General features: G+C 33.9%; 1 protein-coding gene across 2 annotated transcripts in view; it reads right to left on the bottom strand.

Moving 5' to 3' along the window:
- Positions 1–17,976, bottom strand: part of NBEA (neurobeachin) — a 697,365-nt gene that overhangs the window by 164,152 nt on the left and 515,237 nt on the right. For both annotated transcript variants that reach the window (XM_049778738.1, XM_049778739.1), the window contains 2 exons: positions 4,699–4,816; positions 4,287–4,389 (listed from right to left, as the gene is read on the bottom strand). In XM_049778738.1, the coding sequence (XP_049634695.1) occupies positions 4,287–4,389; positions 4,699–4,816 (221 nt within the window). The remainder of the gene's footprint in view (positions 1–4,286; positions 4,390–4,698; positions 4,817–17,976) is intronic.

Here is a 17,976-nt window from a genome sequence, read left to right as displayed (position 1 = left end):
GATAGGTGTAAATACTGAAAAACACAATAGAAACTGGTTTGGCATACTTAGAGCACATAATAGCAAATAAAAATGCGTTCAAAGAAAGTGAATTTAGAAAAAGAGATTATCAGCAAGTTTTGGAAAAGGACCATTTTTTTTTTTTAACAAGATCTGTCTTTCCAATATGAATTCACTGATAAACAGGTTATGTTAATTTTTACTTTTATTACATGTTTAGCATTTATCAAAGCTTGGCATAATAAGAAATTTAGTCAAAGGCTAAAATGAATGACATAAATGATTAGCCAACTATCCTAAAAGAATGGCTGAAGAGAAATCTGAAACTAAAATAATTAAATAACAGTCATTTAAGGCTAAAAAAGTGGAGGACTGCATATCATGGAACTATTGAAAATATCCTGTAACAAGTTTAAGAAATTAGAATATAGATAGTTGTTATATAGTTGAAGTATTACTATTCATTTAGAATTGGACCCAAGATAAGACAAAATTTGCCCTCTGCAATTAAAATACTAAGCACAACAACAAATGATGAGCAACCTTATAAAATACAACCTAATATATCATTCATAAGTGAAAAATTTAGTTAGGTAGAAGAATATATTGAAGAAATAGAAATTATGAAAATGTGTTCTAGCAAATGGTCATCCTTTGCCAGTATTTTCCATCATTATGCATAGGTGATAGTATTGTTTCTATAACTATTGGGAGTCACCACGATAAAGGACATGGAAGAGAAGTTGAGAGGCCTAAATCTTGGAAGTTCTTTAATCCAAATTTTCTATTATGTAAAAAGGGGGTAAGAATTGATCGTTTTAAGAATGGAGTTACTTTCAGATTTAAGAAGACTGTTTTCTTTTATTATGTGAGGATATGACAAAATTTGGTTGTTTATCACCTAGGAAATTATCTCTTCTCAAGCACCAAATTTGCAAGTGACTCAGAGTTCCTTGGCCCTAGAAATGTGATCTATATATTTTTTAAATATAAATGTTATCAACTAAAACAAGTATAGTCCATTGAACAGAGGAAGTACTCAATAAAACACATTTATGGAGATTAATTAAAAGAACATTCATTATGCTAGGTTGGCCTAAGTGAAATATTTCTTTTATTTCAAAACTTTACTTATTAAACAACAATCTAATATTTGATGTGATATTAGATGGGTCTATTCAAGAAGTGTTTAAAATGATTTGTGAAGTGAATTTCTGGCAGTATAGTTACTTTTGAATTTTATAATTTTGTTTATGTGAAAATCATTCTTATAGGGTTTACTTAGAGTAAGTTCCCTTACGTTTGATTGACTCTGCTTAAATTGAAGAAATAAAAAACCAAAACACCCCAACGTCTGGAAAACAAAGAAAGGAGTAAAGTTCTGGTCATTTTGCCAATGTACACTCAGCTTAAGAGCTTCTACTTATGCCATAGATATAGTCCTTTCTATTGACAATATTCTAAATAAAAAGATGGCTCAAAAAGAATGGGACACCAGTTTTGCAAGTGGAGGATTCTAGTTTGATTCACAGCACCAAACAGTTCCTGGGCATTGCTGAGTGGCGATAGTGGCTCCCAAGTAGTATTGAGGTTGCCCTGGAAAGCAGTGTCACCTACCCAGTCTAAGTATAGAACCACACAGTAGAGCTGAATAGGATTAAAATTTATCTCCCAGTCTCCTGAGCACTACTTTTTTTGTTTGTTTGTTTTTTGTTTTTGGGTCACACCTGGCAGTGCTCAGGGGTTATTCCTGGCTCCAGGCTCAGAAATTGCTCCTGGAAGGTACAGGGGACCATATGGGTCGCCAGGATTCCAACCGATGACCTTCTGCATGAAAGGCAAACGCCTTACCTCCATGCTGTCTTTCCGGCCCCAACCTACCAACCTATCCCTTAATTATGTCTGTGTATATCTGCATGCACACATCTACAGTATACATGTGTGTTTGTAGTTCAGTATACATGTGTGTTTGTAGTTTACAAAATGTCTTCAGTATATGATTATAATCTATCCATAAAATATCTCTTTTCAAAGATTCTAGTTCTATTTAACAGGCCAGTGAATGATTGTTCTTCTTGTGCCACATTACTCGTTTTTTCAACTAAGACTTACTGTATTTCTCTTAATTTCCAGGTTTTGTTAACTGTTCTCCAGAAAGTAATGGCAACCCTATGCCTATTCTCAGTCTTCATTTATTCTCCTACTCACTGCCTTATACCCAACTGCTACTTCTAAGCAGATCACAGGGATACATATCACAGGAATTTCTTAGGATTCTAAGAATGAGTTGAGACTTTGTATAGAAAAACAAGGGCAGTGAAGAAAACTTTTTATAGAATGATTGCATAAAGAAACAACAGAAACCAAACTGCTGAATGTCTATTTTGTTTCCAGTTTTCCTCTCAAGAATATTCCTTAAAAACTATTCCAAGACCAAATGAAGCTTTAAAGAAATTAATACTTCTCATAGGTAAGAATGTGAGTAAAAGAACTTAGGGTCATTTTAACTAAATTTAGGATCTGACCATTCCAAAACTACAAGAGAAAATATTATTTGAAAATAGCAGTTTATTATCTCTGAATAATCATAGTGATTAAGAAAGATCAGGAGGAAGGATATTATTTTTCAAAAAAAAAAGTCAGACTTATCTGTGAGTTCCTAATGTCAATTCCTGAAAATATTCTTGATTTTATGATCGAGGAGTTAATAAGCATTTGGGAAAAGAAACAGTGGCATACTATAAATTGGAATGGGCTCAATAAAAAGAAGACTTAAAAAATTAACTTCATTTTCTTTTTTGATAGACTGAGTGCACTTTTCTCTTTGACCTATGTTTTTTAATAAGCACTTCATTATCTACTAATGTCTTAATTTATTCTTGTCATCCTACCAGTACATACCATGAGCATGTCACATACATGTCAGTGAATTGGTCTTAAACTATAAATGTAATTTGAAAGAGATTCCTTGCAATTCAAGTCAACTCCATTTGAGTAGCATTTAAAAATCACCTCTGCTATTAGCAACTGGGCTAGGTGTTTTTGATTAAAGATAAATAAGACACAGTTCCTGCCTTTTAAATGTAATGCTTTACAATAATAACCATGGACATAAGGATCTATATGAAAGAAAAGATCTGTGTGAGTTTACGCAAAGTTGATTATCTTTTTCGTCCTTGTCAACAGAAACCCTATTATGTTCAGGCAGAATACGGCAAGGAGTTCAGAAGTATATTTTTCCCCTAATTTTCAGGGCATTATTGCACTAAGCCAGTAAACTCAATAGAATTTGGCAGTGATTGTTTCAGATGTGGGAAGGAAACTTCATTCTGCTTAAAGGGACTGGAGGGGTTTGAGAAATATATGATTTCTTAAAATGTGAAAGTGCAAAAGATATGGAAGTGCATAGAGAGATATTTAGTCTTTTTCTTTTGTACTTGTATTCGAAGCAGTGGTGGTGATTTTCTGAACATCTCAATTCTGCTGTCAATCAAGAACGCTGACATCAGAAATCACTTATATTATAAAAAAAAAGTTAGGTTAGATCTAGTAAGGTATTCAGTTAGTAGGTGTCCAAATCTGACAAACTGTATTTCCTGGTTCAACTTAGAGATTAGTGTCTTTGAATAAAAAGTATTAAAATGATGCTTTAAAAATATCAAAATGGGGCCAGAGAGAAGGCTCAAAAATTAAGAGACTCTTTTACATGTAGAAAGCACAGGTTCTCCTTGGCATGCCATGTTTTGAACACTTTGGGAGTACTGAGCAAGGAGTAGAATCTAGTGCCATCTCTATGAACTAAAATCAAAAATAAAAAAAATAAGAAAAATAAAACACCAATATCAAAGATAATAAAATGGTTTAATCACTTGCTATAAATATAAACTCTAAGAGTGTTACTCTTATATTCTTGAAGAATTCATTATTCTTAAACTCTTGTGTATATGTATACAGTATTTATAAAATGGGATATGCTATTATATATCATAAATAACACGCAGCTATGCTTGTAAGGTATGCTTGTAAGATCTTCAGTAAAATGTGTTAATTATGTGCTATCAGTGATATGCAATCAATTTTTTTATTTTCTCATATATGTGTTTAATTATGCTCTGACTATTCTGTATTTCTTAAAATATCTATGTTCATGACCTCTTTTATGACACTTCAGAGGAAGACAATTCCTCAGTCTGAAAAGTAATTATGATATCTCCTTATTTGCATTCTGTTATGTTAAGATTGAAATATGCTAAAAATTCATAAATAGAGTGAACTATGATAATTACCTGGCTTGTGGCAAACCATAGCTGGTCCCTACTCCAACCCGAGGCAAACTATATACAACTTTTTTTACTGTTGCTTGGTCAGGAAAATTAAACATAACTGAGGCTGTTGTAAGAAGAGAAAAAAAAGATGATTTAGAACATGAGAACTAGCAATTATGTTAGAAATAACTTTAAATGCTTATTTTATATGTAAAGATTCATTAATCTTAATTGGAAAATCAGCTTTATACACAGCTTTATCCAATGAGAAGTCTAGGATTAGTGTTTTAAAATAAGCTAGTCATTTTAATTCTTATGAGGCATATCAAAGAGATACAGCTGGAAAAAATCATGATAATATTATTGCATCATGCAAATGAATAATATCCAAATATAAGCCATTTTTTTTTTCAAAATATATAAGGGGACTTACTTCGGTTTGCCATAAATACTTCCAGAGCAGTGTTTTGTAGAAGGTAACGTCTTGAAAATACAGCTCGGATCTCGCTGAACATCCATTTCCCATGAAGTCCCTCTGTGTATGCAAGAACCTAAAATAAAATAAAAAATTTAAAGGGAGATGTCAATCAGTAAAAAATAAAGTGTCTAAGACATAGCCTGACAATAACTTAGACAGTGCTATATAAAAGTTAGTAAATTAGAGATTATGTCCTTGAATTCAAAATATATCACAATACTGTCAATCATCTGATTCTATGTATTTGCAGATTTCTCCTTTTCTAAAATTTCTTCATCGTCTCTTCAAAAAATGTAGGAGAAAAGTTATATATTCAAGGTGATCCAGTAATATAATATAGTAATTATTTATTATTTTGGGCCTTGTACCAAGTGATCTAATGTATCATTTTGTTATTTTTCAATATTTATTTCTATTCATTTACTATCTTAAAGGAAACTCACCCACAAATATCCACATGATGAAACCACGTAGTGGATTATGATTTTGTTTGGGTCAAATATTTTTGCTTTGCAAACAATAGTGTCTATCACAACTACTCAACTATGTGACTTTACTGTGAAAATAGTAATAAGCAATGTGTAAAAAGTATGTGCATGGCTGGTTTCCAATAAAACTTTATAGTGAGAGTGGTGACTTTATTTTGATTCTGAAGTGTTGCTGATCTATGGTTTAAAGCAATGGATGCCAAGGTTATCCTCTGCTTTCCCAGATTCCCTTGCCACTAGGGCTAAGGACATTTGACTTAGCACTAATGAGAAGAAAACCAAAGTTAGTTAGGGAAATTTCAGTAAAACTGATATAAAAATTCACATGTAGTAGGCATACCCCTTTCATCTTTCTGCTTGGATGAAGATGTGATTGGTAAATAGATTGATAGCTCTAATAGTGAGGAGGAAATTCAAGGGAATAACAGATGAGAAGGCTCTAATATTGAGCTTCTGAAACAATCACAGCAATCACCCATATTTAAACTTCCTGTTACATGATATAAACAAGTCACATTTTATTAAGCCAGTGTAGTGAAATTTGCAACAAATTCACTTTTTATATGATAGACCAATATAGATTAATAAAACAGAAAAACATTTTTATTTGCTTTGGTATAGTCCATATATATTTATCTATAATTACTTTTCATAAAAATGTAAACTAGTTACTAAGCTTTACATATACATTAAGCTTATATATATTAAGCTTTAAAAGCAAGATATAAGGGGCCGGAGAGATAGGATGACTGTAAAACATTTGCCTTGCATGCAGAACGTAAGTGGTTCAAATCCCGACATCCCATATGGTCCCCTGAGCCTCTCAGGAGCAATTTCTGAGCATAGAGCCAGGAATAACCCCTGAGCACTGCCCGGTGTGACCAAAAAAAAAAAAAAAAGCAAGATACAAGCTTCCTTTTTACACAATTTTCTTTAGAATTATATATGCTCATTAATTATGATCTTACATGCTTATATGTGCATACATGTGTATATGTAGTTATAACCACATCTATAATTATGTAAATGATATGTTGGTCTTATTATTTGAAAATTTCATTCTCTGGTTTCCCAACTAAGTCTCTGTACTTCTACAGTCACTGGAAGATTTTTTTGGGAGAATATCAGCTATTTATTTAAATCGAAAGACATTTTGGAACACTCAAGACTCCCATTTAAATCTTGGCTTTCCTACTTATTAGCCAAGGACCTTTAAAATTATTTAACTCCATCTGAATTTCATTATCTGAAAACCATGACAATAATATATATTATAAGTTAGCTTAAGTGGAGAGAAAAATGTAAAGTACATAGCCTTTATAAGTCCCACCTCAGGATCTGTGCAGATACTGAGACCTCTAAACACAGAGCTCGGATTGTATTACCCTGGACAGAGCAGAAGTCTTCCACACACCAAAAAAAAAAAAAAACAAAAACAAAAACAAAAACAAAAAAACAAAAAAAAAAACCACCACTGGGAGAGTAAATGAACCTGAGCAAAGTCTAGAGTTGATCCCATGACAGTATACTCCAAGGACGGAGAAACCCCATATTTCTTAGGCCAAGTGAATTCCTTTTCGAATGACCCCAATATTTACTGTGCCAGGGCAGGAGGGAAAAAACACAAAAACCACAAAACCTTGGTTATTTTATATATATATTACCTTCATTTATTATTGTTATTATTATTTTTATTTACCTATCTATTTTGGTCAATTTCTCTGTTTGGGTGTGATTATTGAAATTGTTGTCCCCAATTATTCTTATTTTTTTTCTCTTCCTTTCTTTTCTTTCGTTATGTGCTATGCCATGTTTCTTATTTCAAGACCACGGCGTGTTTTTTGTTTGTTTGTTTGTTTTTGTTTGTTTTTTGTTTGTTTTGTTTTGGTTTTTGGCTGTTTTTTGTAGTGCTTATCGATATAGCTGGAGCCCTCACTGGATATTTGACACATCTTTTGGTACTGGTGGAGTGTTTCACCTTCTTTTTCTCCTTCATCTCCCAAATCGATGATGAGAGCCTCTAGAAGGATTCCGCCCATTTTTGGGGTATTAGACTCTTACCCCAGTTTATTTATTTTCTCTTTTTCAGGCAAAACCACGCAACTTGAACTAGCTAGTCTTGCCTCCAGTTAGAAGGGGAAATAAGGGAGGCATCAAGACCAAACAGGTGCAAGACTACTAAGTAGTAGGTTAGATACAGAGGGGACCACATATTCTAGCCGCCCTGGGGGTGAGGGAAGAGGAAATGGGAGGTAGGACAAAAACGGAGGTGTAGGGAGGACAATTTGGTGATGGGAATCCCCCCTGATTTTATGTAAATATGTACCTAAAATATTATTGTCAACAATATGTAAGCCACTATGATCAAAATAAAAATTATATTAAAAAATAAAGTGCATAGCCTTAGTTATTATATTTAAGCTCTCTATATAAGCTCATAGATCTTTGTTGCTGCACATAAAGCAAAAACTGATTTTCAATTTCTAAATCCAAGTATTTCAGATATTCTGCAAAAGCATTTAATCATACAATTTATATTTATAAATTTTTACTTGGGTACAACAATTTCCAGAATTGGATTTTAAAAAGTAGTACTCCAAGTGGGAAAGAAAAATAATAATTGTAGCTTTTGTAAGTAGGAAAAAAATTTAAGACAGATATGACAGTAACAAAAATAAACTTCTTAATCCAAGGAGATTGGTGAAGGGAATTCTATATTGGTGGTGGGATTGATTTTGGAACAAATATATTATGAGCAACTATGTAATACATGGTCTTTAAATAAAGAAACTTATAAAAATAAATTAATTTAGATGTCAGGTCAAAAAAAGACTTTCTTCTCCAGGATCAATATGTGGTATAAGTGAAAGCCCAAATAGTAAAATGAACACAATACGAAATTCAAGAACCCTTCCCACAAAAGCTCTATTGACACCATCATACTAAAATTAGCATTTTATGTATGCTCATATTTATAAACTTATATACAGAGATATGTATACATGTATAATTAAAATACACATACTACTATTTTTTATTTCCTCTTTGAGAGATATGATACAATGAATCTGTCATCTTTTATTCTTTCCATAAATATATTAGTTTATTTTATTTATAGCATAAAGGTAGCTCATAAGAAACCAAAAAGTTAAGGCTTTCTTAATGCTCCATAACATATACAATTGTCATACCAACTGTGCACGTTAGTAGAATTGATTGCTTTCCAGTCCCAAATCCACACATTGTACATCCATGAAAGTGAATTTGTGCCCTTTATTTTTCTTTTGCCAGGTTAGGAAAGGACACATATGAGATAATGAAGGAAGGAACTTTTTTCTGACTCTGGTGCATACACTTAACCATTCCCATAGAACAACAGGATTCCTGAAGACCAGTACAGAAAACAGTACCTAGTGACTAGCAGGTTTCTCCTGTACAATTTCCATCTCAGGAAGCTTTGTAGCTGAGTGACTTTGGTAAGATTCCTCCCATGAATAGTTTGACTGACTCTGGATTGTTCAAGAAGACAGAGCTCCAACTGTTTTTGGTCTGTCAATTCCTCTGATTTGAGAGTTTTATAATAAAAGGACCTCCCTCTATCTAACACACAGCACCTAAAACTGTATCTGTATATATATATATATATATTATATATATTTATATAATATTTATATATACTCACACATTTTCTTGTTGAATTAATCTCTTAAGAAATGTACAGAGATAATGCATGAGGTGAGGGCAATTGCAAAGAAAGCTTACAAAGTGTATATATCTTTAAATTTTGCAGTACAAAAAACCTTTTTTTCTCATTTGGCCTTCAGACTTCTCACATTTATTATCTTCGTAATGGAATCCAACAGACAACTTATCTAACTTTAGATTTAATCAAGATCTAAAGTAAGCAATCAAAACAGAGCAAGTGATTTTTAAATTTGTTATTCATTGCTTAACTACAGACCTTTAGATTGGCCATTACCTATATGGCAAGATTTTATCAGCAAAAACTAAAAAAAACTTCAATATGTGAGATTTAGGAGGGTGTTAAGACAGTTATTTTGACTTTTTATAGATTTATGTCTCTCATTTAAGCGAACATATGCTGAGAACTATCATAGAATATCATCAGATATTCATTTTCTACAGTGGAAGGAACATGGAATACAATAGTGTACATGTTTGTCTTTTAAACATACAACCGAACAACACTAAGCTATGTAAGAACCACCCAAGAGCCCATTTTCCTTCACTACTGTCTTTAGATACTTCTCTACTGCTTATGACTTCTTCTGAACCACTTTGATTTCTGAAAATTAACTAGACAATAGTAAAATTAACAGAAATATGATAAAATTATATAAAATAAAATATATATGATAAGTTGTTAGGTAAAATAAAAAAATAAGACTCAAATACATTTTCTGACTGTTGTGGGCAATCTTGGACTACAACCAGTGTTCTTTTCTCACTGCTGCTGATGGACACAGGGGAGGTCCTGGCACTTCACAGGAGTGTGACCTCCTGAGATATTACTAACCTATTTTTGAACAGCATGTGGAGGATGAAGGTTATTAGTCAAAAGGCAAAGTGACCAGTAGAATATAATTTCAGGTACATTTAATTTTATTTCAAAAACATAAAGGAAAATCACTTATAGTTAGTCGATTAACAGTATATGGCACATTTTTCTAAGAATTGGGGCATAAGCACAGAGAGGAACTATGCTAACACAGTCTGTATTTTATTTTTAACTCATATTCTTTTTTTTGTTTGTTTGTTTGTTTAGTTGTCTGGGGTCATACCTGGCAGTGCTTAGGGGTTACTCCAGGCTCTGCACCTCAGAATTAGCTCCTGGCATGCTTGGGAGCCATAAGGGATACTGGGATTTGAACCGGGGTCTGTCCTGTGTTGGTTGCATGCATGGCAAATGCCTTACCACTGTGCTATCACTCGGCTTCTTTTCTCATATCCTAAGCCATATAAGGACTTTCATCATATCTGACGTTATGGTTTTATTCTTCTTAAGTAAGTGCTCCCATACTATCTTAATTGTGCCTGTCTTCTCCAAATTGTTTAATATACTTTAAAATTTAATCAACCAATGTTAACTAATTTTCTGAGTTTTATTTTCTGAAAAATGAAAACATAATGATCAACTATGAAAACATAGTTGATTAGAACCTGAAACCAATTTATCAAACTGTTTAATGTCCCAATGAAATAAGAGAACAAATCACACTAGTTTATACACTAGCTTATACTCACTTAAAGCACACTGGAAAGCAATTAAAATTTTTTTCTTTTAAAGTAACAGCTCTTTTCAAATGACTTTACCTATATGTGTTCTTAACATAATTATTGATGATGCTTTGCTGTTTGCTGTTGTTTCTGGATCACGCCTGACTATGCTTAATAGTTATTCCTGGCGTGGTACTCAGGAATCACACCTATCAGTGCTCAGGGAATCAAATGGCATATAGGAATGGAGTGAAGGTGGGCTATGTGCAGACCAAGCGCCTTTCCCAGCCCCTGGTGATGCTGTTGAAGAAAAAGAGAGTTGCTATGCATTCATGTGTATCAGATGTGTACATGTTGTCAGAAACATGTATTCTGCTGTCAAATCAGTTTTATCTTTTTTCCCTTTTAAGTCAGCTAATATTGTACAATCCCCAAAAGTATTTGTTTAGCAATAGCTGTTATGATCTCAAATTATCTAATGTGTACATTCAACCAAGTATTACAAATGTTTTCTCCCTTGAACAGGAAAATCTCATTTTTGCATCAAGAAAATTTTTCCATTGAGAATTGATGAAATATACTATAGAGCTTTCAAGACACTTGCCTTGTACTGAGTTGCAGGCACCAGACACTCTAGCTTGAACAGCTTCATTAAAGGGCTTTATATGTAATGAAATGCTAGAAATGCCCATTTTACATCATATGATAAGTATATATGTATAAATGATCAAAATTCAAGAAATAAATATACTTGAGATGGACTGGCTCAACAGTAATTTAAGTATGTCTTTTATATCTGATTTCCTCACATGCCAGCAGAATGAACTTGGAGGTTCGCAAGTGACCCTGTAGACTAGCTTTTACTGATAATTGCTGACTTTGGTGTACGATGTGCAGAGCTGCAGAGAGAGTGGGGTATTAAAAACTCTCCCTTTCCGGTTCTCAGCATAGGTCTTGGTGATACTATTTCCTCACTAAAAGTATACAGAAGTATAAAAGACCAGACAATGAAAATAGCAACATAATGAAGCAGCCTTGTTGCTATGTTGCCTTGTTGCCCATTGCCTTTGTCCCTGTAACAGTTATATGTGCAGAAGAAAATTATATATTTAAAAGTTAAGGTCCTAGCATTTTAAAAATTGAAGGCTTAATTTATGAGCCTGTATATCATTTTCAGATTAATATAATACTGATCAACAAAAGACTTACAGTCACAAATATTTTTAAAATGTGAGCCATACAGGCAGGAGGAAGGTAGGAGGGAAGCTGGGGACATTGGTAAGGGGAAATGTGTACTGGTTGGTTGTTGGAAGAATGTACGACAAACCCAATAATGAACAACTTTGTAACTGTGTATATCACAGTGGTTCAGTTAAAATGTATTACTGTATTACTTTGCATCATTGTTCTCATAATTAAAAATTAAAAATTAAAAAGAGAATTAACACATGAAATCTTGGAAACTGGAGAATACTGTTAAACTGTGTGCATAATAAACTTGCTATATAAAATGCACAGAAACAGAAAAAAGAGATGTATTGCATATATGGAAAATTTAGTTAGATTCATGGGTTTATATATAGGAGAAAACTCATTATGTATTTTAGAAAGCACGTTTAATTTTAAATAAAAGAAATGTATATTATCTGCTTTATAAGCGTTCGTGGATATCACTAAATTGTTATTACAGAAAAGACCATTTCTTATTTCACTGGAGTTATAAATGTAAATATTAAAGTATTCAACATTTTTACTATTCATTTTATTTACCTTTGAGTTCTGTTTTTCACCAACAGATTTTGCTAAAAGAAAATAAAAAGCCAACCGCATTATGAAAAACCAAAACCAAAACCAAAACCAAAACCAAAAAACAAAAAAAATGTATTACTAAAATAAAATATAAATTTATATTAAATACATTTTGAAGAGGAAATTGAATAAAAATAGGACTTTAAAAAAGAATGTTCTGTAAGAAAGGCTGTTTAAAATAAAAACAGCAAACATCACTATTAGATATATTTCATTCTTTGAATTACATATGAATGGTGATATAATAATTTTTTATGTATACATTTAGTTTGGGAGTGCTCAGAGCTTGGTAGTCCTTAGAGATTACTCTTGCTTTACACTCAGGAATCACTGCTGGTGGGACTCAAGGGATCATATGCAAGGCAAGCACTCCACATGTTGGATTATCTTTCTGAACTCCAAGTACTTTAAAATTGAGAGAAAAGTGAGCAGTGCATTTATAGGGAGCTTTTCATTTAATAAGCTTGCATTTTACTCTTATCCATCAATTACATAGCCATACAAAATAGATTTAAAGTCTTTCTAGAATCAGACTCTCAGTAGCTTGAAAACTCAGGCAATTTGTCAATTTTCACTTCTTTTAAACTTTCCTTATCATGATAATAGCAGAATCCAAATTCATTGTTTAGTTTGTGAAAACTGGTCTGTAGAAGGTTGAGAAAAATGTTGGGTTCATGAAGGTAAAGAGAAAGTCATATATTGTACTTTGCATTTTTTATAGAATATGCACATGGAAATCAATCAATCAAAAATGATAAACTTTATGTTACTGTCAGAGTTCTTTATGCCTGCTTCATCTTCAAATGCATATTCAATATTATGGTAAAACTCAAATTTGAAACAGCATTGGTCTGTTGGTTTTGTCCTCATAAAACTGCCCCATATTTGGCTATTCCTTTATTCTCTCAATTTTAACAGCAAACTTGAAAAATGTTTCCTCTGCTACGATTTTTGCTGTTGTTGTTTTTGGGCCACACCCGGTGATCTCAGGGGTTACTCCTGGCTATGCACTCAGAAACTGATCCTGGCTTGAAGGAACATATGGAATGATGGGGATAGAACAGTGGTCCTTCCTGGATCAGCCATGTGAAGGCAAATGCCCTACTGCTGCGCTATCGCTCCAGCCCCCTCTCTTACCATTTTAAAAGAAAAGGGAGAAATGCATGTGCACTTACCTTCATTTCAATACTAAGCATATAAACTTCTCTAGTTTATTCAGCATTGTGATCATTTTTATTCAAATCTATCATGTTTAAATTTATTTATTTTGTTCTTTATTAGGTCACTTGGACTTTTTGGGTTAGTTTCTTTTTCCTCTCAAACCAATATAGTATTAGGGTTTGATTTTTGTCGATGTGGTAAACTGCACAAATGGTTTTATTTTTCTTTTCTTTCTTACAGTCTCAACTCCCAAATGCACCATGCTTTGTCATGCTCCTGTGCCCTTGCACATGGTGTTTCTTCTGCCTGGCAGATTCCTTCCTATTTTGTTCCTCTGATTAACTCCTATTAATGACTCAGCTAGAAGAGCCTGCTGCTCCTTTTGAGACCCCTATGCCCTCCTGCTCACCACACTTAACCAAATCATACTATAAACATTGTTGGTATCTTACTTGTTGGTCTCTCAGTAACCTGTGAGCTCACGGAAGGTAGAAATTCTCAGCACATTTCTGCAATCATTACACTGAGGAGAGTCCAGCTCACAGCAATAAAATAATAGTAATAATTAAATCTGAATGCATTTGTAGTTGTATATTTTGTAATTAAATAGGCAAACAAGTCATTATTTAATATGATTTGTTTCTCTGGAAGTACTTATATCTAAAGAGTCTGGGGTTGATGCCAACTTCATTGAGTACTGAACAAGATAGGCAATCTTCATTAGTTCCTTTGCACCAGGGGGACTATGACTACTGGAGCAGTCATGGTGGAACTGAATGGAATAAAGACCTGAAATTGTTGCTCATTGTTGCTCAGAGCCACTTTGTCAGGAATGTAGATTGGTCAACTGAATCAAATAATCTGAATGTGAAATATTAGGAGAAAGACTATTGGGAAGGAGGGAAGAAGCTCAAAGGGTAAAGAGAGTCTGTCATAAATTCTCAAGCATCAGGGAAAAAATGGGTAAAATGACAGACAATATCTTGTTTGCACTCTGGACACATATTATACCACTTTGCGTGCACACTCTCTTTCTCCCTCCCTCTCCCTCTCTCTCCTCTCTTCTCTCTCTCCTCTCTTCTTCTTCTCTCTCTCTCCTCTCCTCTCTTCTTCTTTTCTCTCTCTCTCCTCTTTCTCTCTCTCCTCTCTCTCTCCCCCCCCCTCTCTCCAGGCTCTCTCATTTGAACATCTCTGTCTCTTTTTACACCAGACTGTTTTCTATCACCATGCCAGTGCATTATCTTTTTTTTTTTTTATCCTTCTTATTTTTTTTTTGGTTTTGGGTCACACCTGGCAGCACTCAGGGGTTACTCCTAGCTCTAAGCTCAGAAATCGCTCCTGGCAGGCTCAGGGGACTATATGGGATACCGGGATTTGAACCACCAACCTTCTGCATGCTTTTTAATTGAGACACTATGTTTGTAGTATATGTAGAAATAATTTATCAAAATGACTGACTTGAAAGTATAAAGAGGGTCAATGACTCTAAAAGGCAATAAAGTGAACGAAGGAACTACGGTAATGGCTATCCATGGTGGAGGAAACACTAAATAAAACTGGATTACTGTAATAAATACATTAAAAAACACAAGAATTTCCCAATCAGAGGATAAGGAGATGGGTCAGATATTTGAGCATATGCTTTACAGGCATATAAGATCAAGTCCTGACCTTGCTGGTTTTCTAAGCACTTGTTAGGAATGATCTAGAGCATACTAGAGCACAGAATTAGCCCCTGAGAACTGCTGAGTATAACTCAACTCTTCCCCAAAAGAATTTCTCAATTTTACTACATTTTCTACAATAAACTGCAGTTGAACCAATTTTCTTCCTCAAGACTATTTCTATTAACTCCTCCTACCACCAACATACACAATTCCCATTTTCCAGATTAATAGAATCTCATTTGTGTTCAAGTACTAACCTATTTTCTATACATATATGCGCCAAGAAACCCCAAGTACTCATAGTTTGTTCTTATATATTAGTTATATGCTAAATTTAAAATCCGCTGTTTCAAACTTTATATTTGGAGGGGGAATGATACTGTTTCCATTATGAGGTGATTTAGCTATTGACCTTCCTGTGAATTTTCTACTTGCACTCCCAATTTTCTCCATTACAGGATAATGATAAACTTTCAAGAAATGTCACCCAATTTAAGTGGAAAAGTAAAAAATGGCTCAGTAGATAGACTAACTTTCATAAACACTGGTAATGAGTGTTTTGAGAACTTCCAAAATTTTAGGTATTTAAAGCAGTTTTTCAGAGTTGAGTGTTCTCTAAAAGTCCTCTTTGCATTATGAAATCCCCCAATTTGATTATTCCATTGGCTTTGTGTGCCTTGGTTATAAAGCTGTCAATCTGCTGCAAAATACAATTTCTGAGAATCTGCCGTGTATCTGTTTCATTTGAGCTCACAAGTGTAGTCAGCTTCAACTAAGTCCCAGATATTATTCTAAGTGATGGGAATACATTGGCAAATAAAACAAAGATGGTCATTTTGGGAAGTTGCACTTTTTATTTATAATTGAGGGATAATGATAGTTGATTTTACTGGGTTTTTGGGAGGATTAGATGAGCCACTCTACTTAAAATTCTTAAAAAACTTTAAGAATCAGAGATGACCTTTCTATCGGGAGGAGGTTGTCCAGAATATTTGCTACAAAGACACTGATTAAAAGCTCAGTTCTCTATGAGCAGTGGTGCTAATGATAATTGTGATGCTACTAGACCACAGAAAGTAGAACCGTTTTAAGAACATATCTGTGTTCAGTAAAAGTACTCTGGAAATGTGAGAAGGACTAAACTGGCTATCTGAATTAAGTCAGTACAGGATGTAGAAAGGTTTAATTTCAGATAGCTGCATTAGGTGGGTAAAGAAAGGGAAAGACAGCAGACATAGGAGGCAGAATAAAGAGGAACTGAATAATTTTGTTTGACTTTATGCTGCTAATAAAATAAAAGGAATGGAGTTGTAAGTATTTGTCTCCAGGTTTAGAGTGGGCAAAGCATTTACCTTGCAGATGGTTGGCCTGCATTAGATACCATGCCACCACAAATCGTCCCCTGAGTGAAAAGTGATTGATATGCAGAGATACAGGAATAACCCTGAGCACATCTGGTGTAGCCAAAAACCAAAAATTATTTGTTTCCAGTAATAATATAATAATAATACAATATATTATATGTATGTATAACACATGTATTGTATTAATATTACAACAATAATATTCCTGTAATAATAGTAATTGTTTCCAATAAAGTTTTTCTCCAATAGTCTAAAGGGAGATAGTTAGAAGAGAAGGCCTGTGTGTAACAGGGAAAGGGTCAGGGGTCTTAGACACAGAGGTATAGTATATGTATATATATCTAAACCAGACAGCTGTTAAAACTGTAAGTGTGGGACACAAACCACAATAATTAATAAACCTGCGAGGGAAACTGTCTGAGAGAAGTCTTGGGGAATGGACCTGAGGACATTGATGGACCTGGGGACATATGGGAGGTTGACTCTGGATGTGGGATTGTTGTTGGAACGATGTACGCCTGGACACACCTGTAAATTATGGCATCAAAATAAAGAAAAATTTGGAAACAACAACAAAAAAGACTAGAGGTTTATTTCAAACTTTGGATATGGAGATCACTTTGTGTGGCATCAGCCATGTAAACCTTAACTTGTGAAGACAAGAACTGATTTACATTTGACTATTTTAAAGAAAGGATAATGCATAAAAAAATAGAAGTATCTAATATTTATTGCTTTTTTTCTCTCCAATAATACTCCTTCCTCTATCTGGGAAGATTATTTGTAAGTCTGGGTCTCAATTCTGAATCAATGCTGAATTCTGGGGCTGGAGAGATAGCATAGTGGTAGGGTGTTTGCCTTGCACACAGAAGGATGGTGGTTCAAATCCTGGCATCCCATATGCCCCCCCCCCCCCGCGCTGACAGGAGCGATTTATGAGCGTAAAGCCAGGAGTAACCCCTGAGCACTGTTGGGTATGACCGAAAAACAACAACAACAACAACAACAACAACAACAACAAAAACACTGAGTTCTCCCAAGACTCAGCACTGCGTCTGCAGCACAGAAAGGGGATGAAATGCCTATATATATATATCTGGGCAATATTCACATTTTAGTAAATAAAATAAAATGTATAAATTGTAAGCTATAATAAAATATATTCCAATAGAGAATCGTATTTAATAAACACACAATATAATGTTAATTGCTTAGCTAGTTACCTGATAAAGATGGCTAAATATGTCAGTTATCTAAATTTTTTTAATAGGGGCAACTCATGGCAAAGATGAGTCTGGTGGATGGTATTGTCCCAGCTAAGCTTGGAAACCAACAGGGTAAAACCCAGTGGCCAGTCAATGCTAGGAATAGAACTCAAAGCCTTGTACATTTTAGGCATGTGTTCAACCTTAGAGCTATCTCCCTAGCCCCATATTATTTTATCTCAAAGCAAAAATATGCTGATTGCGCACAGTGTTGAATTTAAAAGACCTGCAGTCTCATCAT

This window comes from Suncus etruscus, chromosome 8 (assembly GCF_024139225.1).
Source record: "Suncus etruscus isolate mSunEtr1 chromosome 8, mSunEtr1.pri.cur, whole genome shotgun sequence".
Classification (NCBI taxonomy): Eukaryota; Metazoa; Chordata; class Mammalia; order Eulipotyphla; family Soricidae; genus Suncus; species Suncus etruscus.
Note: the sequence above shows the minus strand (reverse complement) of the source record. Positions and strands in the feature narration are given on the sequence as shown.